A 25,122-nucleotide genomic window follows, 5' to 3' on the forward strand; every position below is an offset into this window, starting at 1 on the left:
TTTTAAGAATGTAAGCCAAATTTATCTTGCTATTTCAAGAAAAACAAAACCTAAACAAAAATGGCAAAATGGACGTTTTTCTAGGCTTTCGCATGCCCTACTTCTGAATTCAGTTTTAGTTTCAGTTCTATTCACTATAAGAAGTGTGTAATGAAATTTGAGGTAATCCTGGGAAATAATGTGGTCAGAAAAGCTTCTAACATTAGATGCTTTCACAATTTGGCTCAATGATACTTGTGGAAAAACAATGGCAAATGCAAAATAAATGTAAAAATACTGGTTTTGCTCCTGTTTTGTAAGAGCCTTCTGATGCCTCCGTCCTTCTCAAGCTATTTCAATTTATAATGAAAAAAACTGTAAATGTGCTTCCATAAATATGAACACCTAAATATTCTGCCTGCCTTGGATATCAAGTCACTTTCAATTTTTTTTTGTTTAGGTGCACGGACTCAGCCACAAGTTCACTTTCAGAGAAGATCTGTGAAATTACCAGAGAACACTAGCTACAGCGATTTGACAGCATATCTGACTGCAGCCAGTTCACCCTGGGAAGTGGACAGTTTTCCTTATTTGCAGGGATTAGATGGAAATGGAACAGGTAACCCACTACTTTGGTTTTGCTCTGATTTCATTTTGGTTCGGGGATCAACTTTTGACTGTATAATTTTTTCCATTCCCTGTTCCAGTGGCTTTGTCAATACTTTTGAATCTAGCTTGAGCCAAAAATGTGCAAATTCATTTAGCATCAAAGGGAAAACAATGAAAATTCATAGTAGAAATACAGCCACTGTTAAATTCAAAGCTGTAATAAATTTTTATGGCTGCAACTGCCTGTTACTCTTCTTCCACTTCTCATTTAGTCTTGATTGAAATAATTGGTGTTGGGTAGGCTACAGAAAAATAGAAGAATTGGGCACAGAAGTCTTCAAATTCTTAAAATGCTGCTGTGAAAAGGCGAATTATGTTTTCCTCTGTGTCTGTATTGGGTTAGAAAGCAAGCAGTGGACTTTGCAGTGCAGCAAGAGAGATTCAGGCTACCGATAAGGAAAACCTTGCTATGGTGAGGATAGTTTAAGCTGTAGAATCAATCGCTTGAGGGTGTTGGACAGAGTTAGACAATCACCTGTGAGGATGGCATAGGCATAGCTGAGCCTGCTTTGAAGCAGGCTAAATAACCCCTTGAGGTCCCTCCCTGCTGTTTCTCAGGATGCGTTTACTTGTGATGTGTTGATCTAGGTGACTTTGAACGCTAGGTCATGTGTGTAAACGGTACATACTGAGCTTGCTAGCTTTTCCTCAAAAAAAAAAAAAAAAAAAGCAAAATAAACTTCCCCTTCCCTTTGTACAAATCTGAATATCTCCTTTTCTATTACAATTAGAAATGTGTCTGCTACCCTACTGCAATCCTTCTGTCTGCTCCAGTGAGTACGTCTCATCCTATCTCATTCTGTCTGTCATTTCCCTATTCTCGTCTTCAACCTTCAGTTTTGTCTGGCTCTTCATACTCACACATGATCAAATATCTCTTAACTTTTTTAAAATGAAGGAATGCACTTGATCTCATTCATCTGTCTACTTCCTCATCTCCTTTCTTTTTATCTCTAAACCCACTGAACAAACTGTTGACAATGTGTGTGGGATTCCTCTCCCAAATCTTTCCTTAGTACTCTGCAACCCAACTTCCCACCCTTGCATTTATTTAGTGAAAACAGGTCTTGCCAAGATATCAGATGATCACCTGTCACGGGAACTACACAATCAGGACATCATCTTTGTCCTGTTTTACCTACTACCTTCCTACAACACAGATGAACGCACCATTGGTTTTTTAGTCTTCTGTATGCTTGCATGACAGGAACTTTTCTACTTGAGCGTGGGGGCCCTGGATTTGACTTTTATTAGCCTTCAAGTAAAAGCGTGTCAGAAAAGACCAAAATGCAAAGAAATGGGGTTTAAGAGACTGAGAAGAGCCTTGTTTTCTGAATACTGTAGATTCAGTATGGTATAATACAGACTACAAATACAATATATTTGTATATGCACTATAGTATAGGTGAAATGTCCTCTATTTTTACTAGAAGTTTCTCCTGCTGTGGAAACATTAAACTTTAAAATCCTAAACTTGGATTGACTTCCTTTTCTTCATCTCCAAGTGACTTGGTGAAGACTTCACCTGAAAAACTTTTGAAGGAATGAAAAAGGAGATCACCACCTGCTGGGGATTTTTGAATATTTCTGTTCTCAAGAGAAAAAGAAAAATATGTCCAAATTTTAGAATTCAGAAAAAACTTAGCATTAATTTGCATGGGAAGTTTTGGAGTGTTCCTGAATACTACACCTTCTCCCCTCTCTCTCACCTCTCCTCTCCCCCAGTTACTTTTCTGTTCTTTCATAGTTTATTTTCATGTCTGTAGAGTTTTGGAGAGGTCCTCCCATTTGTTTCAGTCAGTACAGTTCTCTGGCTAGTATTTATCCAGAGTGACTTTACAGTTGTTTTAACTAAAACCTATTCTCTATGAGTTCAATAGTTTTCACAAAATCCCAACTGGGTGTTGAAGTAGCAGTATGGAGCAGTGAAAATTCATTGCATGAATCAGTGTGTTCCAAACATAAAAATTCAAAGAACTTAGCTGCAAGTAGTGACAAGCCTGTATATTGTTAGCTTATTGTTTGTAGTAATCGCCAATTGGAGAGCAGTAGGATGGTTTCACAAAATCTTGTCCTTTTAACCAAACTAAGCAAAACTTTCCATCATCTGCAGTAATGGACCAAGCTGGCTAATAACCATTATTCCTGCTGGTTTTGTAGGCTGTTTGTTCTTCATGAAGAGTCAAGTCTAAGTCACAGTGGATTTTCCTCTGATTATTTTTAGAGCTCTTCACGGGTCACCAGATGTCAAAAATGACAAGAAATAAATGAAAGCTGACATTTGTTGAAGCCCATTCCCATTTAATCTGTGCATGTGCTTATCAGTTTTATAGCATGTTAGAGTTTCATAAGCATTGATTTTAATTTACCTTCACAACAGAAAAGAGAAAAATTTATCTTTTTTAATGAGCATTTACATACTGTGCAAGATGGCAAACTGAAGCATTATTTCTTCTTGCCAGAGGTCAGTGGATTTCCAAAATTTCTTCATCTTCTAATATAACTTGTTCAGCCCAATACTGAGCAAAGCGTCAGTGCATCTTAAGATGCAAACAGTGTTTCACCATCAGAATGCTTTTTCTGGGGCTGAAAACTCATTTTTACAGATAATAGGCTGATATGCTTTATCAAGACAGTAATGAAAGAAAAAATCAGAACTTTCAATATCTAAAACTAAGTAAAATATAAACCATAATTTAATCTTGGATATTAATACAAATGTTTCTAAAATCTGATGTTACACCTTTTGTCATTAGGAATTTGTATATGCCAGAATGTAGTCGGGTTGTGATACTTAGCAACAGGAATTTATTTCTCTGATACCAGCCTCAGAAACTTGGTGGCCCAAATCCAGTGACTTGGGGGAAAACATCAATCTGATGGAAGTTATAGGTGTATGGCAGTGGCAGTGCATTGAATGATGAGGAAAAAAGGAACAATTTTTCCCCAACCAATTCCCTCCTCTATCTGTCTGTTTTATATTCTAAGGCTGTAAGGGATGATACTGTGCACCGCTGGAGCCTGTAGTACAAATGCTTGGGTAGGCTGGCAACCTTCCCCTACCCCCTAACTGAACTTCCAAACCTTATTTTTCTGTTTTTTCTCTGTTAGCTCTGTGGCTCTCTTGTATGGCCATCTTCAGAGTGCCTGTGTTCTCAGCACTTTAATCCCTCTGGAAGATATGCTTCTGCCCCTCAGTTCACAGTAGATCAAAGCAGAGTGTATGCCCCTTGCGTGTGCTTTCATCCATCCTTGGCCTGTCAGCTGTGCAACAGTGACACTCGCCTTGAAATCTGGGGAAAATGTGCGTCAGAGTAGATGCTATAGTAAATAAACCACATGCAAAGTTACTTCTGGTTATTTTCCATGTCTTCAGTTTGGCACCTCTTGCAAAATCCAAAGAGTTTAAAATTCTGAGGAGCTTTGTCTCTTTTTTTTTTTTTTTTTCCCCTCTTCCCTTTGCCACCCCCTTCCCACCCCTTTCCTGGTGATGTTTTAACTTTGGTGAGCTGCTACTCAGAGGCATTGAATTTAATAAAGGCCATTCCTTGAGACTTACTCACTATTCAGAGAAATCATAAAGGTCTTAATGCTTTCCCACCATTCCCTCAAATGTACTCATCCTAATGAACACTAAACACTGGTGCTGAGACGCTGCATATTCCTCAGGACCCCTTGGTGTGCCTTAGTGTCCCATAGCACTGTTGGGTGCAGATGTGTTCTACGGGCAGTTTATGCTGATGTAAGGCACCAGGATTACGGGAGGGGCAGAACCCCGCTCTCTGCCAGCCAGGCACCCCTGCTCCTTCTCTGGGATCAGCCCGGCAGGAGGATGAGCGGCTGCGCAGCCCCCGGAGGCAGCAGGGCTGCCGCTCTTAGCAGCGGTGTGGACCCGGGTGGCTCACACCCCTTGCAAAACTGGAAGCTCCATCTCTTCCAATTTAAACTACTACCGCTATTGCTTTGAGCTCCAGATCTCCTTGCTTTTAAACCTCAAGCTTTTGTTCCCCTGAATACATATATATCTCTCTCTCTGTGGTATTTTTCCCTGTCATTGATTCATTTGATTAAATGGTTGAGGGGTTACAACACTCTTTTAAAATCATATTGTCATCATTCGTTGGCATGCAGTTTAAACATAAAGAATAATTATTATTTTACATAGGTAAGAAGATAATACTGTGTATCCTAATAATCCATTTAGCTTGGTTTATTTCCGTGAAAGGCCAAAGGAAATACATCCTGGCATTCTTTAATGTATTGCTGATCATCCTTGCAGTGTCACTGCACGTTTGGGTGTTTGTTAGTTATAATACGGGTATGTGAGGTTATAATAAAGGCTTGTGAGATTTTTCTTTTTTGCCATGATTATGGCTGTGATACTCATACGTATTTATTTAAGATTAATTAAGATGAGAAAATATATGCCGGAGTTTTTTGCATTGTAGTTTTCTTGTCTTCAGAATTTTCCAAAATGATGTGAAAAATACAGAAGCATGTTATCTTGCTTGTTGTAAATTTGGTAAGGCAGGGAGGATTGCTGCTACCATCCCTTGAGAAATATGTTGGTGCAGTACTGTGGTGTTGAACCACATGGGTATAATCTCAAATTCTGGGAACTTCTGTAGTCACAATGTTCATTCATTCTCTCGGTAGGAAACAGCACTAGGTATGACCTCACCCCTGTCACTGCAGTCAGTGTTCATCTCCTCAGCAGCGATGGGACTCCCGTCCCCGTGAACGGACCCATCTATGTAACAGTGCCTCTGCCAACAAACAGCAACTTGAAGCACAATGCACACGTTCCAGCATGGAGGTTTGACCAAAAATTTGGTAGGTAACACATAAGTGTGATTTCCTAGATGGCTTTGTTCGTCTGAAACCAATGTCTCACTGCGTTTATTATGTTGATGTAGTAAGGTCTTCATTGGAGTGTACAGAAATCTGTTTTCTGTCTCAAAGGAGAGAAGACTGAGTTTTATTGATCAAGTAATATATAGTGTATATGCACATATACTTGAGTAGCATTGTGTGCCACTCCTAGGCAAAATTTTTTTGTAAATGTAACATTTTGCAATTATTAAATATTTTTCGTAAAAACTATATTGAGAGAACCTGATTTCACCCAGAGACTGAGAAGCAGAGAGACGTATTTGCTGCAGCATTGAATTGGAAGTCTGGAGAAATGGAAACCAGCCTTATCTTTGCCAGCAGCCAGCTATCTGACCTTTGGTCCATCTCTTGTCTCTAGCTCAGTTTCCTGCCTGTCAGATAGGAAGTATAATACTGACTTCTTTTGTAAATCACTTTGAGATTGACTAATACTGTCAAGAAGGAAAGTACATGTAAATTACTCAAAAAAAAAAAAATCATGAAATATTTTGAAAGGACAGAATGACTAATCAGCGTAAGCTGTAAAATGCGCTCAGGTTTTTTACATTGCAGGATAACTTTTGCTGTTGTGAACAGGAATTTTTCCGAAAATATGTGGTTTAGGCTCTCTATTTTTGTTGTGGCTTGTTTCTTCATTGCTATTGGTATACTGTGCTGGCCACCTTTATGGTTTCAAAGTGTAAAGGGTCGAGGGGTGCATAAATCTCGTCCTGGTGAATCCCCTTCACTTATTCCACTGTGCCTTTTGAAGGTGGCTGTTAAGAAAAAGAAGTCAAAAAAGAAGAATGGAAGGTGAGAAAGGCAGAGACTGTGAGGAAGAGAGAGGAAGAAAAAGGAGCCAGAAATGTGGATCTGTGTAGATGGTCGGTGGGGTTTTGTCCCCGGAAGGCAAACGTTTTGAGCCAGTTTATGATCACATCCAGAAGTAGAACGAGCATGAAACCAGCGTATTGGAGGCAGGGGAGGGGAAGGGGGAAGAGAGAGGTGAAGGGGGAAATAACGTTTTTGCTTCCTTCCTGCCTCTGTTTGCTGAAAAAGGTGATGTATTTTCAAACAGCATGCCTGATAAATCTTTTGTCAGAAGTTGGCTGTATTAGAGAGTAAAGCAGTAGGATTTAATAAAGGATAAATGTGAATATGATATAAAATTGAGTAGTAGAAAAAGAGTGCGATGAATGGATTCGGGGTTTCCCTTAAGTGTGGAAACATCAAGTTTTCTTGTGGTGCCCTGGCAGTAAGTTTCACTACATTCTTCCTGAAACTGATTTTGATTTGTGATTCTAGAAACTATTTTGTTTTCCCTTGTTCAAAAGAAGACGGAGGAGACTGACTCATGTTTACTTTTTCCACAAGAAGCAGTCCATCCCCAACCCTTCCTGTCAGCTGTGTTATAGCTGCAGCCCGCCTCACTGCTAGTTACTCACTGCTAGTAAAATGGTTCTGATTTTGATTATGGAGCTTTCTCATTTATGGCCAAATTTCCGTGCCCCTGTGGTGGGGTCACAAAAACTCTCTCTTACTGTGGAATATGTTTTTTACTGTTGCATATAAAGAGCTAATTACCCTGTTGTGTGCAGTATATATTAGTATAGATTAATATGGGTTAGTTTACTGCTGCAGGCTTGAGCGTCCCAGTCTGGAGACAAGTTCAGCCTTGTTTGCTTCATGACAAACTGCTGGAGCACTTGTGTTGTTGGGAGGGAAAGGCATGAGGACCACGAAACAAAAAGGGGTTTTGTCAGGCTGCGTAGCTTCACCAAGCCATGGAGAGGAAGGTACTGAAGACGTTACGCTTAGGCTCCAGCACACACTTCAGCCGAAGTAAGCGTCTTTCCGTGCATCCGAAGATGTTGAACAAAGATACATTTAAGCCCTCACTGCAGCATGCCAGGTCTAGCAGAATTTTCGCCACATCCCAACCAATTTGAGTAGCCTAATTTAATAAGTAGAGCAGCCACTCTATCTTGTGCAGGCTACATTAGCTCCCTGAGGGCTGTCAAACTACCCGTATGTAGTGTGAACGTGGTGGTACCCTGTCATTGCCCTTCCCTGTTGTGCTTGCACTATGAAGGAAGGAGGATGGATGACTGGGATGGCTCCACGCTGGAGAAATCCTTAACTGGCAAATAAGTTGTTGTAACCCATTTGCACTGCCAGATCTGTGCCTTGTCAGGATAAGTCCTCTAACCTCATTATTCTGATTTTGTCTTTCATTTCAGGAGCTGCTTTATTCAGTGCTAGTTATGTTGCGGTCTCTCCTTAATAGATTTTCCGTGGCTTAAATTTTCACACTTGTATCTGAAAATTGAGTAAATGCCAGAGATGGAAAACTATGACTGTATTACCAGGCAATAATGCAGAGCTTCACTCTAGCGTTATTAGCAGTACAGTGGGTGCTTGTTTGTGCAAGCCATTGTTTTTGTTTAAAATCCATGTGGTTGTCATCATTACTGCATGAAGTATAATTTCTGCTCTAAAAAGCAGAAATACTTTTCACTTTTAGGGGAGGAAGTGGAGAAGGGACAGAAATACTAGAAATAATCTTTAGAATCTCATACATTTTGCTGAGCTCATGATGTACTAATATAAACCCAGTGGCATGGGATGGGAAGTGCAGAGATTTTCATAGTTTCTACGGAAATTATGCGTATTTGCATATTATGGTGTTCAAAAATAAGTAATGGCTTTTTAGGATGTTTACCATAAACAATCTGTATTTTCATTATCACAGTTTCTGTCCTTGAGAGAGAACTGGGGGAAGAAGGGGGAGAAGCAGCATAGTCTGCCTACTTAAGGCTGAGGGTGGCTCCATTGACACTGGTGAAACAGCCAGCCAGAAGAAGCAGGCTGACATCAAAATAAGACAATCTGCTGCATCTATTTTACACAGTTCCAAATGAGATTTTTCATTACAAAACAAACTTGCTGCCTTAAGTGCACAGCAGACAATTAAGGCAGTAATACCTTTTTGAATAATTAATAAAATGAAGAGCAACTATCTATGCCCTGGAGAAGTTTTAGGGTAAAAGAATATGTCCAACCTTGTTCTTGTGTTGGAGATGCACTCCACCACCCTTCTTGGCAGCATTTCTTAGTGTTGGTAATAATAAGCCCAGATGCATTTATGTTATGGAGATGTATACACTAAAAAGCAACTTAATCACTCTGTGCTGTTGACATACCCATATCTCTTGTGTTTCACACAACTGTGGGAGAGTGGTTTTATTTCATAGTGCACACTTAAAGGTTTGAACATAAGAGATATGGATTCTCATTTTTATAATCAGGATTGCTCTGTGGGATTTTCTGGGTTTGTTGGCTTTTTTTTCCCCCGAAGCGCTGTCTTGTTTTTTTTCAAAATCTGAAGGGGCTGAAAAACTTTTTTTTTCCCTTTATCCGTAAACAGATGGTTGGGATCATGACTTTGTCCCTGTATATTTGCCTTGATGTCAGTAGGATTTACTGCAATATAATTAATCTCCCTATTCTTGGACACCACATTTCTGTCCAAGACTTCTTTCTAGCCTTGTCCTCTTCAGTCAGAAATGAATACTACAGATCCCAGTAGAAATGAAACTTTGTACCTCCTGTATCATTTCCAGCTCCCGCCAGCTGGACTGAATAACACAGCACTTGCTCAGCTGTATTCTCCTCAGCCCCCATTTGAATGGTTTATGTTTTATGTTAAGGTGTCTGTTTTCCATTGGATTCAGTGAGCGAAACTGTAAGACCAGCATTCTCCATTTTAAGTCCTCAGTTTCATCCCATGTGGTATGGAGGCATTATGTTGCACCTAGACCTCTAGATCCACATCTAGAGCTGTATGAAGGACTTTAAAATATTACCAAGTATTCCAGAGTGCATAATATGGAAATGGGATTTATTCTTCAGTGACAATATTGATGCATCTGCTAGTTCATTAATCCCACCAAATAACAGGAAAATATTTTCAACACTGTTTCAACCTTGTGTGGCAAAGGCCTCTGGAGTGAAAGGGTTAAACCTCCACCCTTTTGCTCCTCCTCCTTAAAATGTGTTATTTCTTGTGCACTATGTGTATATGAAGTTCAGAGTGCTGTTTCTCTGTTCTTCCTCCTCCCCGAACCCTTGGTGTACATCTTTGACGTGACCTCGTTGTCTTTAAATTACTAGCTTCTTTGCAGAGGAGGATGTTTCCCCAGTGCCTGAAATCTCAACCATGTATTAATGTAAAGTGATGGCAGAATATGGAGAAGAGTATCTTGGGGAACTCTTTTTATAGCTTTATAAAGCACAATACTTTATGTACTCTGCTGTGCTTGGTCAGTGCTTTCTGACTGCATTTAATGCCATAATAGATTTCTGAATACATTTGGAAGTCTGGTACTTAACTTTTTCTGGGTGACATCCTGCCTTCAGTGGTAAAATTTCCACTGATTTTTGTAGAGTCAGAATTTCCTGATGTTCCCTCCTCAGCAAAATGAAGAGAATGTTTTCTGTGCTCAAAAGAAGTCGTGAGAATATACTTATGTATAAACATTATCAGTGCCTACTTAAACTTGACTGCAATATGGTTTTGCTGTATTTCATGGAGGTGAAATGATGCTTGGTTTTTGTTCCTACTGTTTATAGGGAGACAGCGATGGCTACTGTCAGGCAGAAAATATAAGCGGATTACTGTACATCTACCTGTCTAGTTCACTGCGCATGATTTGTAAATAAGATGATTTGTAAAAGTGTCTGATTTAAGCTTCCCATGTGGTAGCAACGATTATCTACCCAAAGAAAAGATTGACTTATATTCTCATAGTTTAAAAATAAAACATATTCCTTTTTGTTGTGAATTCGGTTAACTTCTGAGTGCCACTGCATTCATACGCTGCATGACAGACAGAAAATAATCATTTACCAAAACCTTTTGCAGTCTGTTGCTTGATCCGACACTGGGTACGAGTACACGCCTCTGCACTTGGATAGATGGCCTGCATTTGGACTACATGCAGCTGGGCACACAGCCTGGGACTTCATGCGTTCCTCCACGGGTTTTACTGGGTTTTCTACGTGTGAGAAATGGACATGTTCAGGAAAACACATTCCCTGCCCCCAAAAGTTTGAATTTAATATCATCGGATCCAGAACATTTGGTTCTAGATCAGATTCACTGGTAATACGGAGATTTGTTTGCAAATTGCAAGGAGAAAACCAAGCCTCTACAAAGCTCACAGTTACACTATTTCTGTAGTTTACAAGTTCCTTGACAATTTGATTTTGACTTCCTTTTTTGTCTCAGCTGTGAAGGTTAAATTATTCTTAAAGACTAAATACACTGAGGAATACAGATTTTTAACTAACTGCTCTCAAAGAATTTCATATTTTGTGTGTTGCCATAGAAATGGCAGCTACCAAACCCAGGTTTTTACCATGTATGATGCCTACATAGTAGGTGCAGATATAATTGCAGAGTAGTAGACAGACCTCAGCATTGAAAGGAAAAGAAGCTCTTCCTCTGATGCTTCACAGTGTAGCTCACTGAGGTATGTTCTCACTATCATGATTGCTCTGGAGAGGAGTAGTGGGTCACAGGAGGCAGTTGTGCTTGTTTATCAAGATGTATGTTGTTTTTAAAATGGATGTTGTGGCTTACACATGTGAAAGTGACGTGAATGGATTGATTGTTTGATCCTCTCTCCACCTCATCTACCATCTCAGTTGCATTTGTGGCAAAGCAGCCACAGTGTGGCATGATGGTGGAACTTAAGAGGACGTTGAAGGAATCAGGTTAGTGCCAAAGTATAGTGATAGATGCAAATAATCTACTATTATGTAGTCAAAGACATGAAACTGGAAACAAATTGTATAGCTTCTGGGAACAGGTTTTAATAACAGACTATACATTGTATCATGTAGATGGCCCTGTAGCTCCACCTACAGAAGCCATGCAGTAGAAGGTGGGAAGAGGTGGACATCAAAATTCAGGAAGTGCAGAAAAGACTATTGTGCTTCAGCAGCTGCTTCAGTTGGAGAGGACTTGGAGACTGGTGGAAATACAGGCAGGAGTGCGTAGAGCAGGAGTGTGAAGTGTCCGGGTGGGGATGGAAGAAGCTGAGGAGGACCTGGGACAGCCTCCTTCTGCAGCCTTGGGATGGTAGATCAAATCCCAGTGTGCGTCTGCTTCCACTTCCAGCTTGAAAAATAGAAACTGAAGGTGAGCATGATGTGAGGCCGAATGAATGAAAAGGCATGCAGTGTTTTGAATTGCCTCGTGCTTTTATTTATTACTTGTTCTAATAATTTTGTCAATAACTGACTGAATGTGATTAAGAATGCGATAAAGCGAATATTAAAGGCGGGATCTTTCACGTACACCGGTAACTAGGGATGGTGATCTAGCAAGCATAACTAAGCTTTTCCTTTTGAAATAGAATTACTAACCAGTAATTACGTATGGAAGTCATTTCCTTTAATAAGTCTCTTCTGTTCTGGCATTCTGGAAGGAAATGCTGAGGGGACCAAAGCAATGCAAGCAGTTCTCTGTACAATGTGCCCTGCCTTCTGCCCAGACGTAATTAAAATTATTAAATAATGAAAACTGGCACGTTCTTTTGTTAAACACTTGACAGGTGATTTAAGAGGAGAAATGAGTAGAGATGGCAAAAACTACAAAGCTTCTCAGACACTAGCAGTAAATTGAACTGTTAGACTTCCTTGCAAAAATCTTCAAGGTATGATGTTAAAAGCCTTTCCCTTACGGTACACCAAATAATGGTGGTGCTGCTAAAACGGTAGCAGGATTTAGCCCTGGAAGGCTTGTGTAACAAATTCTGTAAGAGTGGAAGAATAATGAAGGTATGAGCTCAGAGCAGGGACGTTTATTTTTTGATGTTGCCTAGCAACTCCAAAAACAAAATTGTAATATTAACTTAAATACTATGAATTTTTAAACCTGTGTGTAATGGGGGGAGGGGAGGAAGAGAATAATCTCTACCGATATTCAAGAAGGAATCTTTCAACTTCCAATTTCAGTGGGTTTTAGCTTTTTAGAAAACAAACAAAAGTAAAACCAAAAAACCCATCCTTTTCTAGTAAAACTTCCCATGCTGATGCAGATTAGAGGTGATTTTTGGTTGGAAGAAGAAATCTGATAAGCAGCTTTCAGATGGTAGAATGAAAAGCTACAATTTATGTATGTCAGAACATGCTTTAGGAAGTTATTTTCACAAACTTGCCCTTTATTAACTCTCTGTAACAACAGTGCCGTTTGATGTGTCTAAATCAATTACTTCTAGAAACAGTGTTAGTATGTTTTGAATATCCTCTGCTGTCCCCCACTCTGTCTGATAACAACCTGCCTCACTCCTTTTGACACGTATATCCATTTAACTGTGAATCTCTGCCTAAGCAGGGCAATCTTACAAGACATCGTAGACATTACGGAAGAGCTCTGTGCTGAAAGAAAAGCACTTCTCATTAAGGAATATTTATTTAAAACATCTATGCTATTAAGTAATGTGGTTAAAAGTATCTTTCTTTTCTTTCCAAAACTATTTTGTCCGGGGAAGATAATCTTGTGAATAAAAATAGATTCATATAATGGGATTATGCTTAATTTGCTCTCAGGCTAATTAAATCCTCTTATTTATCAAACCTATTGGATGGAAATAATTCATGCTGTACATAGCACGATTTTGGTTCCCTGCTTGAGTGGGATTGGATGATCGTATCACCAGTTAAAAGAAACAAAATAAAAAGCAAACAGTATTTGATCAATGGAAGAGTTTCCTACCAAAAGCTCACATGTAAAAGTAATTTATGGAAAAAAACCACCGTAGCTACCATATAGTTAAACACGAGCAATATTTAGACTTTATGACTGTCCTCAGGGGAAGCTGCTGGCTACAGCACACTCCTCTGACAGTCATTTACCAGAACTGTTTTGATCAGTGATAGGAAGAATACACAATCAAAGTCAGCAGAAGTCACTGCAGCAGTAATGATCTGGGAGGCTCCGAAATGGTCAGCCTGGAAAGTTAAACGTGAAGTACACAGCGTTATACATCCTCCCAAGAGCGCCGAGTGCTGCGTGGGCTGCCAGCGTGCGAACTCCCCTCGCAGCAGCGTGCACGGCTAAGGGAGGAATTTGTCTCCTTTCTTCTTGACTTTAATAGGAGTCACACGGGTCCTTCTAGAGCAGAAGGGCTGGTGTGCAGTCCTGCCCGAGCGAAGCGCGGTCCTGCCCCACGTAGGCCAGGAGGACGTTTGCCGTTTGCTTGGGCTGGAGCAGCGCGGGATTGTCAGCATACACGGTCGCACACATGGAGGCCAGGGAGGCGTACGATTCCCTAGGTTTCACTACAGATGAATGTAAAATAATAAGGTCTAGCTTTGAAATGTGGAAGTAACGTCTTATTCAGAGGCGTCGTGCAGCTAGACTACAAAAGCAGATCCATTCGTGCTGCCTGGGTCCAGCAAGCTGTCGCGCTGAAGAGTTAAGTGTCTTTGAAGACAATAGGACGTCTCTTTTCTGGGCAGACTGGCCGTACGTGCAGTGACCTGATTGTGCAGGGAAATAGTCTAGAATAGCTGTTCTGTAACAGCTTTTCTGCACTAGCTGCCCATCTGGACACTTGCTGAAAGTGCCCTTTCTCAATCTGATTTATAAGTAAACTACATGAAATCACAAAGATGTATTTTTAGTTGAAATGGAAATTTAACGTGCAAACCTTTTGCTGTTAAATTTACTCATGATAACCCCCTCTTGCCCCCATTGGCAAGTCCTAAAAGGTGCCTGAGATAAATACACGTGTTCATCGGAATCAAAGTTACTGCAAAATATTAAGATGCTTCTCTCTACCAGAATTTATTTCTCCTGCTCTCCTGAAATCTTCAGCTTGTCTCTGATATTTGGGTATTTCTGCAGCCAGATGGAGCTCAGCTTTCTTTATCTGATTGGTTTTTGATTTCTATTTCTTTTAAAGTACTCTCATTTTTATATTCTTTGTAGTGTTAATGAAGGTAGTTCTCTTACCTTGCTTTGAAGTTACATATACGAAGGAGTGCTGGGTAGCTGTTCTGCAAGCTTTTTAAGAAGACATTTGTTAAATGACACCATTTATTCCAAAAAGTCTGTAACACTAAATATAATTTTGGTGAGGAAAGAGTTAAGAAACTTGTGGTTCTCCCCCTGCCATTAGTTTGAGCCAGGAGACAGCTCCCCTTACTTGAATCCTGGATCAGCATGTTGGCTCTACTGAGCAGTAATAGAGGAAAAAGAGGAAGAGAAATGTAAAAATGATCTATAAGCAAGAATGTCTCTATATATAGAAGTTTTCCGTGAAGCACCAGACAGTCTTTAAGAATTAATGGCAAATTGGCCCAAATCATGCAGTGCTTACAAGCTGTACTGAACTTGCTGTTTCTGCTCCAAAGACGCATTGACGTGTTTTCTTTGGAACTACACAATCAGTCTTGAACAAAAATGATCAGTTCCATTACATCCAGTTATTTGTACTGCTTTTTATTTATAATCCTGTATTGCTTGTTACTTAAGAATTATTGCACATCATGTATAAAAATTAATAAGCAGTGAAGCTAGTTGATTGTGCTGACTTGGGCGGGGGAGGAAGTAGATATTATAGGATATTTGGAGAATAACGAATTAAATTATCGTAACACTTAGCCATGCAGGGAGGTAGGTGTAAGACCTCTCTTCTCTCCTAAATCCTTCTGCTTAGTTCTCCTGCAGTTGTAATCCTAGCTGCACAGAAAAAAATTAATGCTGCTTGCCCTTACTCCATTTGCAAGCTAGTGGATAGGAAAGGACAGAAAAGTGGAAGAAGTTCTTTACCCACTGCCCCTCAGTCTCCTCCCTTGCTTACAAGAACACGTATGCGAGAACACAGAAGAGTGTAATTAGCTGCGTTTTTAGAATGGGAAAATGTCTTGTTTCCCGCTGCAAGGAAGAATCTGGGATGGGATAGGGAACTCCTTCTCGAGGCTGCACAGCAATGAACTCTTGCTTACACAAGGCAGCTTGAAACGCTAGGAGCATAGCCAGCAAGTCCAATGTGATTGGGGTTTGCTCAGCAGAAGGTCCAACATTAGTCGTTACAGGAAGGCATTGCATGTAGGGAGCTGCAAGAACCCTGCTTGGTGTTTAATGATAGTTGAAAAGTGACCAGGATATTAGAACCTATAAAGGATAAAATATGAGAGAGACCTGGAAACGCCCTGATGGATTTGCAGAATACTGAAGGCACATCAGTTCTCTCCAGTAACACTATGTCAGCTTTGGGCTATTTGATCACACAAGAAACAATACAGGACTTTGTGTTTCAACTGTTTCCACTCAAACCTGTTCTGCCACTACTGTTGTGAAGGATGGAGTTCTTTATTCTCTTCATCCCACCATGTGGGAGGACGCTCTGTTTTATTAGTGGACTATTGGTAAGAGATGGTGGAAGTATGAGGTGAGTTCATCACCAAAGTGTTGGACCAGAAAGTATTAAAAAAGGCAGCTGATGAGATTGTGTACCCGTGGTTCCCAGGAACCCGCACCTGGTGGTGTCCTGATGGAAGAACTTGGGGCAGTGCCATTTTAAAAGTAATTCTTTATTAGCTGTCATCACATACTAATGTGTAGGGTATAGTCAACAAAAGCTTCAGCACTCTTGTTTAAAGATGACCAATATCAGATATATCTGTTTGCACTTTTGAAATTCTTAACTGTCCATAAGAGAGGGAATTACATTTTTCTCTAGTGTTACACAGACTGTTACATTTTCTTGAGTATATCCAGTGGTTAGCAAAAACGAGTGACCTAAATGAGCAGAAGACAAGCATGAAACTTGACTGACCTTGTGCAGTAGACTCTATTGTTTGCTTCCATTGCAAATACAGGGATTCCTTTCGTTGCTAAAATGTGAGCAATCTGAGCTGCTGCTTGTTTGGCAGGATGGCAGCTGAGCTCTGCTCGCAGCGATAAGAGTACAGCCTCTGTTAGCTTCTTGATCGCTGCATTATGCAAGCAGCGTATTACTGAGCAAAAGGCTTTTAAAGAGGCATTAGGAGGATTGTGTTCATTAGAATACAGTGTAATGTGAATAAGGCAGGGTGGACACAAGTTCCCCCTAGTGAGGGAATCAATAATAGCTTCTGCTCAAGGAGGCAACTATAAAAATAGACTATGAAAATAATGAACTTTGCTAAATCACATCTGTGTGTGTTCTGCTTGTGTGTGAATTTAAATGGCTTAGAGACGGTAAGAGAAGTATAGGAAGCATGATGAATTCATCACCCAGGTCCTTCCATTCTTTTAGTGTTAAAGTTTTGTTCACATAGTTGTGTATTTGAATAGTTGGTGCATATTCTCATTGTCCAAACCTTGCAGAAAAAAAAGTTAAGCTTACAGGAGTTTTCTTACCAAATGGCATTTTAGGCACAAGACAGAAGCAGTTTTTGACCCTATGGGCTATTTTTCACCTTGTAGGTCAGGGCTATTAGTATGACATCTTCCCCAGAAGTGCACGGGTAGAAAATCTGAAGAGATAGTGGCCATCTTAGTGGAGAAAATTAATCTACTTTTCCTAGTTTTTCCAGAAATTTCACACATAACTGCGGACAATTCAATTCTGTTTTTCCTGATAATGTTTCCCTAAAAGGTAAACTAATGGCTACATCAAGGTGTTCTGATATGGCAGTTATGGATGCCATATGTGCAAATCTGTGTACACAGATTTTGGTCCTTTTGGTCCTGTGAATCAGAATTACTCATATTGTGTTAGTTTATGAAATAACAGATTACTGGTACCCTATACAGACTGGAAATGATACTTGGGAAACTGAAAATTACATCAGTAATTCCTTTCCCAAGTTGCCCACAAATTCAGTTTGGTTGCAAATACAGAGTCACTATCTTGCAATAATAGTCACCTAGATCTAGAAATCCTCTCAAATGTGTATTTTTCTAAACCTTTCACTATATTTGGATGCATTTATTATTAGCCAAAGATGGTGGACTTTAGGGGTGTACTTAAATAGGAAAAATCAGTAGTAGAGAGGAAACAAATACTCAGAAAAGCCATTCTCACATGCACAGGGTTTGCACAGATGGATAATCTAAGGAACACAGAGGAAATAATCAGGATCTCAGTGGTATTAAAAACTAAAAACCCAAAACAACAAAAGCATCTCTTCAGTGTGTTCTGCACTCACTGCTAAGGGTTCAGACGACTGTCATCCACAAACGCTTGCGCTTAGTCCTGAGTGATGTCTGATGAAAAGCAGCATTTTGGGAATTACACGCAGGAGACTAGTTAAAGGAAAGGGAAGCACAAGTACAAGATGCCGCTTGCCTTTAAAGTGAGCATTTGAAGCTGAGTAAGGAAAATTCAGCATTCTGTCCCCACTTTGCACAGAAATGCAGAGCTGCGCTACAGAAGTGCAGAGGGGTTTATCCCTTCTCTGTACACAGATCAGTTGTACTGGTAGTGGCCACCAAAGCGTGTGAAGAACCTCTGTAGTGAGTTAATGCCCTCTGTTATGGCACCAGGGGTGGCTTCCCAGCGACTGCTCTCAGCCAGCAATTCTGTGTTTCTTTCAAAGAGAATATGGGAGCAGTCTACAAGCCATACTGGACATTTAATATATATCAGAAACTAAAGTGAATTTTTGCTCCTACAGCCCCACAATTAGCAGTCTTAATGAATGAATGAATGAAAAGGCATACAGCTGATTCAGTCATAAAGGTTTGTCATGGTTTAACCCCAGCCAGCAACTAAGCACCACGCAGCCGCTCGCTCACTCCCCCTACCCCGATGGGATGGGGGAGAGAATCGGAGGAGTAAGAGTGAGAAACACTCCTGGGTTGAGATAATTTTTAATAAAGTTTAATAATTGAAATAAAGTGAAATAATAGTAGTAGTAGTAATAACAATATAATAATAATAGTAGTAATAATAATATACAAAGCAAGTGATGCACAATGCAATTGCTCACCACCCGCCGACCGATACCCAGACAGTTCCCGAGCAGCGATCGCTGCCCGCCGACCAGCCCCCCCCCAGCTTATATACTGAGCATGACATCATATGGTATAGAACAGCCCTTTGGCCAGTTTGGGTCAGCTGTCCTGGCTGTGCCCCCTCCCAGTTTCTTGTGTACCTGGCAGAGCATGGGAAGCTGAAAAGTCCTTGACTAGTGTCAGCACTACTTAGCAACAACTAAAACATCAGTGTGTTATCAGCATTCTTCTCCTACTAAATCCAAAACACAGCACTATGCCAGCTACTAGGAAGAAAATTAACTCTATACCAGCCAAAACCAGGACAAGGTTTTTTGTAGCCCAATTCTTGCAACAAAATTTGTCTTTTGAAAGTAGAACAGCTCTCGGCTAGTGCAGATCTTCAATCTGGACTACTTAAGAGTTATGTGTACTTAAACACATTGCTTTAGAATTTTCCATCTTGTTTCTTTTGAAATGATCATTTGACAATTCTAAAGAATGTATTACATTTCCTTTGAGAAACATGTTTTAAAAACCTCATCATCCATTACCAAACAGTATTCTTGGATGTATACACATCCTGAATGATGAACGTTGCTGAATCAAAGTGATGATGCAGCTTAATTCTGCATTTACTGGCAGTAACATTCATAAGCTTGTTTTCTGTATAGCAAAACCAACATTTTGAGGAAGTGTTTTCTTCAGTCTTGTAGAAGTTGACAGCCAGAGCTGATAGAAAGGTGGTGTGCAGAACTCATGTGTGGTCTGGGAGATGTGATGTCTCTTGAAATACAGTTTTTAAGTGGGCTGTCTACATATAACCAGCTTCAGGAATATCCTTCTTCAAAAAAGGGGAATCTAATATGACAACAATTATTTTAACCCTTTTTGAAGATTTATTAGCTTTATTTAATCTGAGAAGGCAATGCGGATGCCTGCTTGCAGGAGCTCACAAATGCCAGTGACAAAAAGGCATGATCTCCCACTTCACAGCAATGCACAATCTCTACAGCACATTGATAGGTTTTGTTACTACTTGCTTTTCCACTTGTTTGCGGAGGAAGGTGTGAGTATATCTGTAACACCTTCCTACAATCTTTACGTTTACAGGGACATGGCTGAAGAGTAGTTTGGGCCTTGTACAACAAGAAGGAAATCAGTTGACTTGGACTTATATTGCACCTCAGCTGGGCTACTGGGTTGCAGCTATGTCACCTACTATCCCAGGTAAGATGGAGTTGAATTTTATTGATATTCGCAGCATTGAGTAATTATTTATTCATATATAATGTTTATATTTTTCAGAATGACCTCACCTGAGATGCCACAGCTTGATCAATAATGGATTATTAGAAAACAGAAATCTGAAAGTAAAGGGCTAAAATACTTTGGGGATTGTGGGGGGCAACCCTTGTGCTCAAAATCTGAGTCATTTCAATGGGAAACCTTTTAAAGTGTTCCTGCTTTGATGCATTTATGTCACTGCTGCCTGGTAGAGCCATTGCTAGAAAATGAGGGGAATTATAACATCAATGTACTGGTGTTCCAGCAGGTAGAAAAATATGTGCTGTGAAGTTTCTGTACAGAAACTCCCAAAGAAAAGGATTCACCTAAGACCAACATCATCCTAGGTTAGACGTTTACTAATGGATTGATTGATAATTGTAACTTTTTTCTTCTTTTATGCTGAAGATGCCCATTTTGCCCTGACTTATGCTTTGCATCGTCTTGGTGACTGATTTACACTGTGAATAACTTAGCATAGAAGTTCTAGGAAGTGTATTAGCAGAGTGGCATTAGTAGATGAGCTGAGTGGTTGCCATCTACAAGCCTCTTGGTATAACTGTAGAAAATCACTTTGAACTAGGCATTATATGTGCTTCTGTGCCTGTGGAGATTATTAATGTTGCAGCCTGCTCTTTCTTTTTTCTGTGTGTGGCTGCCTCAGATTTCTTAGTATTAGTTCTTCAGCCACCAACAATCAAGAGATACCTTTGTGTATACGAAAGCCAGTCAATCAAACAAAAAACTCCTCTTACAGGTTTTCTTTATTAGGTTTTCTGGATGAAAACCAAATACAGTAGGAATGAAAACACTCTTGCCTTGGCTGTGCAAGCTAAATAAACTATATCTAACCAACAAAACAAACTCTAACATGAGGACTGTTTTTGAAGTCTGCTTGTATATGCCATGAAGTTGTTTCATGATATGCAGAGCATTTGGAGGTTTTTGCTGTGTTATACCTTCTGCAAGCTTTTTATCTGAGGTGATATTAAATGAAACTGCTAGAATATTCAGCTGATTCATTGCTGAACAGAGTTTAGAGGCAAGTGCAAATCTGAATAAAATACCATATTGAATTTAATGGAATTTTACAAAATAATTGTACTTTAAGAAAAAGCAACAGCTCTGAGCCAAACATTTCCCAGTACAGCTCTGTCCCAGACTGCAAGGAAGTTACACTAGTCCTAAAATTGTGTCTGTAACTCTAAGATTAGAAGGCCTGTAACTCTGTAAAAGGAGAGGTTTATTTGTCCTTGCAGTTTTAACTTGTGTAGCAGAATTTCTACTTGTATTTTATTTTTCCTTCTTTCTGAGGGCTAGATCTGGGTTCCTAAAACTTTGTGGCAATGGGAACAACATTTTCTTGAAAAATTCAAGTGATTTATCTCTTCTTCTTTTTGCTTAATGATCTGAAGCAACAGTATCAATCAATTATGTAAAGGTAGTGGCAGGACAGAACGTATAAATATTTAGATTTCCCAAATGCAGTATACTTGGTGTTATTTTTAATTAGGTTAATGCCTTTTTGCTTATTTTATCTCCTTATTGAATCTGTTTGATTTCTTATCTCAAAAAATGGACAAAAAATAGTTTAGTATTCTTAGCAGTGGCTCTACAGACCACTCAAGATCCACAGATGAGATTTCACAAACCTCATGATCTAGGACTTCAGTGCTGGCCAGGTTTGCTGTCCTTCACAGTACATGCATGTTACTCTGTCAGCTGGTGCTGTACCTCCTTGCCTGCAGATGAAAATTTGGGCCTTTATTTCAAAATCATGATAAGGATTTTACAAACCAACAGGGCTACACATGCATAATTGTGAACAGATGCTGTCCACATGTGTGCATTTCTTTGTATATTAGACCATTTACTAAGCGTTATTGAAACCTGGAGTTACAACACTGTTTCACTAGTGGCCTGTTTTTTAAAGCTCCTGAAGATGTGCTTGCCTTGGCTTGATCTAGACTTAAGAGCACCAACACATCTTCCAATGAATTCTGTACTGCACTGTATGTACTGTTTGGTGCAAAGCACCACAAATGTTGTTAAAGAGAAGTGGTTGGCCACAGTGCTGCTACATGCATTACAGTGCTGGAAGATGCTGTGATGGCTTTTCTCCAGCGATGAGAGCTTTGGCGCACTGTGTCGGCATCAGGACCTGGAAGGCAGCATTCACTGATGCATGCTCCCATTGAAACTAACTGCTTTTCCACAGAATGATCTATTTGGACTTGCAGTCATGAAAACCAGCACATGCTTTCTCCACAACTTGCTCCCTTCGCCAAAGGTGGTCTGCTCAATAGGCACCAGGGCTATGAGTGGCAGTATTGCTCACTTAGCACCCTGATAACAGGGGAAGATGTCCCTCTCTTTGTTTAAAGCGTTGTTCCTCTTCCTGTTTGCAGGTTGTTACAGGTCTAAATTCTCTTTTCTGGCCTTCCAGGTCCCGTTGTAACACACGACATTACCAGCTATCACACAATGTTTCTTTTGGCAATTTTAGGAGGGATGGCTCTCATACTTCTAGTCTTGCTGTGTCTGCTTTTGTATTATTGCAGGTAAGATTCACCATCCTGGTTACTTAGTTCATGTTGGAAATATAAGTTTTTTGGTGCTCATGAAATTAAAAGATTTTGTATCGAAACATTTTTACTTGGGGAACTAAAAGGCAAGCAAGCAAGCACTTGAAGAAGAAAGAAACAGATCAAATTCCATATGTTCCTGGTTACATGCAGCATATACAGTTGCTGCTTTTGGTAAGATGGTAGTTGAATGAATCGCATACGCACATACCTGTGTTTTCCTTATAAGATATTCTAAAACCTCCTGTCGAACATAGGCATAAGTCAAAGATCTCTGTCACTGTACCTGTTCTGCACTTGCAAGTGATCTTTTTATTAGTTTTATATTAAAATGAATGTTAAACTTTTATCAGCAAGTGTATATTAATGAGGGATTTTGTATTTGCCTCCTCCAGACATTTGCTCCAATTTGTAATTGGTTCTTGAGATATTTCCCAATTGACATTAGTTATTCTTTAATTTTATCTTCACTGTTGGGATAAGCTTTTAATTGTTAGGTTATGTAATAAAAGCTCAACTCCCCTAATATTAATCACTGCTTAAAAATCTTCCATTAAGACACACTTGCTGTTCTTGTTTCTGCGTACAAGTCATAAATGTATAATTTCTTTTGTTACCCGGCTTTTATAGAAGAAAATGTTTAAGACCACGTCAGCATCATAAGAAACTGCAACTTTCCACAGCCCTGGACACTTCTAAGAAGGATCAAGCAACCTCTATGTCCCATATAAATTTAATATTTTCACGTCGCGAGTCAGAATTTCCTGGCGGGCTGTCTGTTGCTAGCAATGGACACACTGAAAACTCAGGTGCAAAGGAATTAATCAGTGCTGTCCACATGGAGATGGTATCACCTAGTGGAGAAGCAGATATGCATACACCTATGCTCAAACACTCATTCAGTACTTCCCAGGAGTTTAGCTCCCGAGAGGAGCTGCTCTCTGACAAGGAGAAGGACAAGAGCAGAATTTCCTTGGATGACCTGACTCCCAGCGGGTCTCTAAGAAAAGACTACCACAAATCAGCAGATAGTTTTCCTTTAAAGCCAAGAAAATCTACAGAAATGGCTGAAGGCTATGAGTCCCCTATCGAAGATGAGTATAGGAGAAGTTACAATGCTATGCTGTCTCAGCCTTTATTTGAAAAGCAAGAGAGAGAAATTCAAGTATCTATGAACCATATTGCTACTGGAAGTAAATACAATATTCAGGAACAAATATACCCCACACCTTCAGCCCCTGAAAAAGAGCTGCTGGACTGCAGACCTACTGATTGTATGATGTCTCGTTCAGTTGATCACCTTGAAAGACCTACATCTTTCCCTCGACCAGGTCAGTTAATCTGCTGCAATTCTGTTGACCAAGTCAATGACAGTGTTTACAGAAAAGTTTTGCCTGCATTGGTCATCCCAGGTCATTACATGAAATTGCCAGGAGAACACCCTTTTGTTAGCCAGCCACTGGTTGTCCCAGCTGACCAGCAGATTGATATAGAAAGACTTCAGGCTGAGCTTCCTAACCCTCATGCACGGCTTTTTCCACACCCCCCACAACAGCTGCAACCCCAACAGTTAGCATCCCAAGCAATATCTCAGCAACATTTGCAAGATGCAGGTGCAGCTGAGTGGAGTCAGCAAAATGCTTCCATGTCAGAATCTATTTCCATTCCTGCCTCACTTAATGATGCATCCCTGGCTCAAATGAATAGCGAAGTGCAGCTTCTTACAGAAAAGGCTTTGATGGAACTAGGAGGTGGAAAGCCATTGCCTCATCCTCGAGCATGGTTTGTTTCTCTAGATGGACGTTCAAATGCTCACGTTAGACATTCATACATCGATCTCCAAAGAGCTGGTAGGAATGGGAGTAATGATGCCAGTTTGGACTCTGGTGTTGACATGAATGAACCAAAATCTGCCCGAAAGGGAAGAGGAGATCATCTGTCTGCACCACAGAGTCACCCACCAGTGCAAGAGCACCAGCAGAGAGAGCGGAAGGTTTCAGATAGCACAGCTTACACACAACTTGTGTACTTGGATGATATGGACCAAAGTAGCAGCGAGTGTGGAACAGCAGTTTGTAGCCCTGAGGACAATGCTCTACGATGCCTACTAGAAGGCACTAGTAAGAGAAGTGGTGTGCAGCTGCCCAGCCTGCAGGAGGAAACAAGAACTGTGGATACCAAACCAGAGCCATTAACTAGTCCTGAACATGGAACATCAGTTCAAGGTGATGAGGAGGATGAGGAGGATGAGGAAGATGACCAAGGGGAAGATAAGAAGAGTCCTTGGCAGAAACGAGAGGAAAGACCACTAATGACTTTCAATCTTAAGTGAGCTCTTGTGAAAATCCACAATTCAGTGGAGTATAAAATTGCCAAATATTCTTTCTGTGGAAGTGCTTGATTGGTTTTTTTTCTTTTTTTTTTTTTGTTGTGGAGAGAAAAGAGAAAAACAAACTGTGGTGAGCAACATTTGAAAGAACTTAAATGCATTACTGTGTAAATGTTAGAAAAGAATTAAAAATCATTCCTCTGATTTAACGGCTGCCTCCAGTGAGATAGCTGAACAAAGAGTGTGATTGTTATTCCATATACTTGATATTGGTCATCCAGGATGTTGAAAATATTGACAAATTGTTTTGGTTGGTTTATGACCTCAATCTCCTTATGAATGGGAGCTGGTAAAGCTTTTGTTTTGTAGGCCAATTTTATGTTGATAATGCTACTGAAAGTATC

At 40.0% G+C, this 25,122-nt stretch overlaps 1 protein-coding gene across 1 annotated transcript in view; it reads left to right on the forward strand.

Moving 5' to 3' along the window:
- The window catches only part of FAM171A1 (family with sequence similarity 171 member A1), a 90,676-nt gene extending 65,955 nt beyond the window's left edge, over positions 1-24,721 (forward strand). The window contains exons 4-8 of the mRNA XM_075705983.1: positions 440-598; positions 5,305-5,481; positions 19,631-19,747; positions 22,251-22,365; positions 23,020-24,721. Coding sequence (XP_075562098.1) covers positions 440-598; positions 5,305-5,481; positions 19,631-19,747; positions 22,251-22,365; positions 23,020-24,721 — 2,270 coding nt within the window. The remainder of the gene's footprint in view (positions 1-439; positions 599-5,304; positions 5,482-19,630; positions 19,748-22,250; positions 22,366-23,019) is intronic.
- Positions 24,722-25,122: the final 401 nt, after the last annotated feature.

This window comes from Pelecanus crispus, chromosome 2, assembly GCF_030463565.1.
Source record: "Pelecanus crispus isolate bPelCri1 chromosome 2, bPelCri1.pri, whole genome shotgun sequence".
Taxonomy (NCBI): Eukaryota; Metazoa; Chordata; class Aves; order Pelecaniformes; family Pelecanidae; genus Pelecanus; species Pelecanus crispus.